Source organism: Arachis ipaensis, chromosome B08, assembly GCF_000816755.2.
Source record: "Arachis ipaensis cultivar K30076 chromosome B08, Araip1.1, whole genome shotgun sequence".
NCBI lineage: Eukaryota > Viridiplantae > Streptophyta > Magnoliopsida > Fabales > Fabaceae > Arachis > Arachis ipaensis.
Window position 1 is genome coordinate 127,183,297 of NC_029792.2, and position 1,680 is coordinate 127,184,976.

The 1,680-nt window shown below is 31.1% G+C and overlaps 1 protein-coding gene across 1 annotated transcript in view; it reads right to left on the reverse strand.

Annotated features, from left to right (window-relative positions):
• LOC107612328 overlaps positions 615–1,680 on the reverse strand; it is a gene marked incomplete at its 5' end in the record, with an annotated part of 2,727 nt that continues 1,661 nt past the window's right edge. The window contains 3 exons of the mRNA XM_021110121.1: positions 615–750; positions 851–921; positions 1,164–1,259. Of these exons, the coding sequence (XP_020965780.1) occupies positions 660–750; positions 851–921; positions 1,164–1,259 (258 nt within the window). The remainder of the gene's footprint in view (positions 751–850; positions 922–1,163; positions 1,260–1,680) is intronic.

A 1,680-nucleotide genomic window follows, 5' to 3' on the forward strand; every position in this document is an offset into this window, starting at 1 on the left:
TATATTAAATATTAAATTTTTTTATGTATAGTATTCAAAAGAAAAAATTTTAAAAAATCCGAATAGATTTGTACGAAATATACATAATATCCCATTTGAATATGATCCAAATTATGTTTTTTATGAGTTGATAAATATTTTTAGCAAGGTTCAGAAAACCGGACCGGTCATCAAACCGCTCTAGTCACTGGTTCACTGGTTTATTGGTCTAACCGGTCCAATCAATGGTTCAACCGGAAAAACCGTTTTAGAATAGAATAATAAATAAATTATAAATACACATCCTAAAATATAATTATAGTCTAATATAAATCTTAAAATATCTTCGAAATTTAAAACACTACATAAAATATCATCAACCAAATACATATGATCTTATCAAAATCCAAACTCAAGTTAAATAGTAATAAAAGCATATCTAAATATTAAATCCTAACATCATGATTTATCAATCATCAAAATCCGCAAGAACTTGTTGTAAATCTGCTTCGGTCAGATGATCTTCACTTTCATTCACACCCTGTTGAGCAGAAGAATAAGAGATGCAGCATAAAGACCACTACTACCACCGCCACTTTGATATAAATCAGCATCAATTTCACCTAATAAAATAGACATGTTATCATTATATTATAAGCTAGCAACATTCTAAAAAATCATTAGAAACTAAATATACTATCACTCTGTGGTCTCCCACAGAACTTCATTGCCTTTAGCACATAGTTGTCATCATGCAGCTCAAAAAGAGTACTGCAGAGAAAGAGAGAGAGAGAGAGAGAGTTATATATGAATTGAAAAGTTGGGACAAGAAAACATCAAAATGAGATACATGCAGTTGAAGCTTTCTTACCTATTGAAATCAAAATGCACAAGCTGCATATCTTCTAATATTTCCACTTCAACAGTTGCATGAGGACGTGTCTACAGTTTAAAAAAAAAAGTCAGATGTATGAAATCTACCAAAACTCAATACAAGGGTCACAACACTGCGAGATCTCATATATTTCATATAGTTTCAAAATAAGCCGATTGCTACATGCCAAGTAGGGAGTTAACAACAACAAAATATAGAATAAGAATGACTATACAGATGAAGATCCAAGGGGAAAAAATGACATGATTCTACTGAACAAAAAACAAGAGACAGTGCGATGCGGGTATACCTGTACCAGAATAAAAGGTAAAGATACACCACTGGGAGGATTTTCTGAGCTATATAATTGCTCATTTCTTTTTATAAGGTTCTGAATACCTACAAACTTGATTAAACAATACAGGTAGTTAGCACACAGAAACTAAACATAACAGAAATTAAACCATATGTTCACAAATTGCAAATTGGAATTCAATTGAACAGAGGAAGTTCACAAATTAACAATTTGGAATACAATTGAACAGGAGGAAGTTCACAAATTGAACAATAATTGAACAGATTTCAGATTATTTATTTCTTATACAACTGAACAGAGGAAGTTCACAAATTGAATACAATGGAATAACAACAGTTTTCAGATTATTTATTTCTTATACTAACCAACAATTGAACAGAGGAAGTTCACAGAGGAAATTCACAGAGGAAGTTCACAGAAATTGAACAGAAATCAAAGTTCACAAGGAAGTTCACAGAAATTGAACAAAAATCTAAGTTCACAGAGGAAGTTCACAGAGTATCAACTTCAT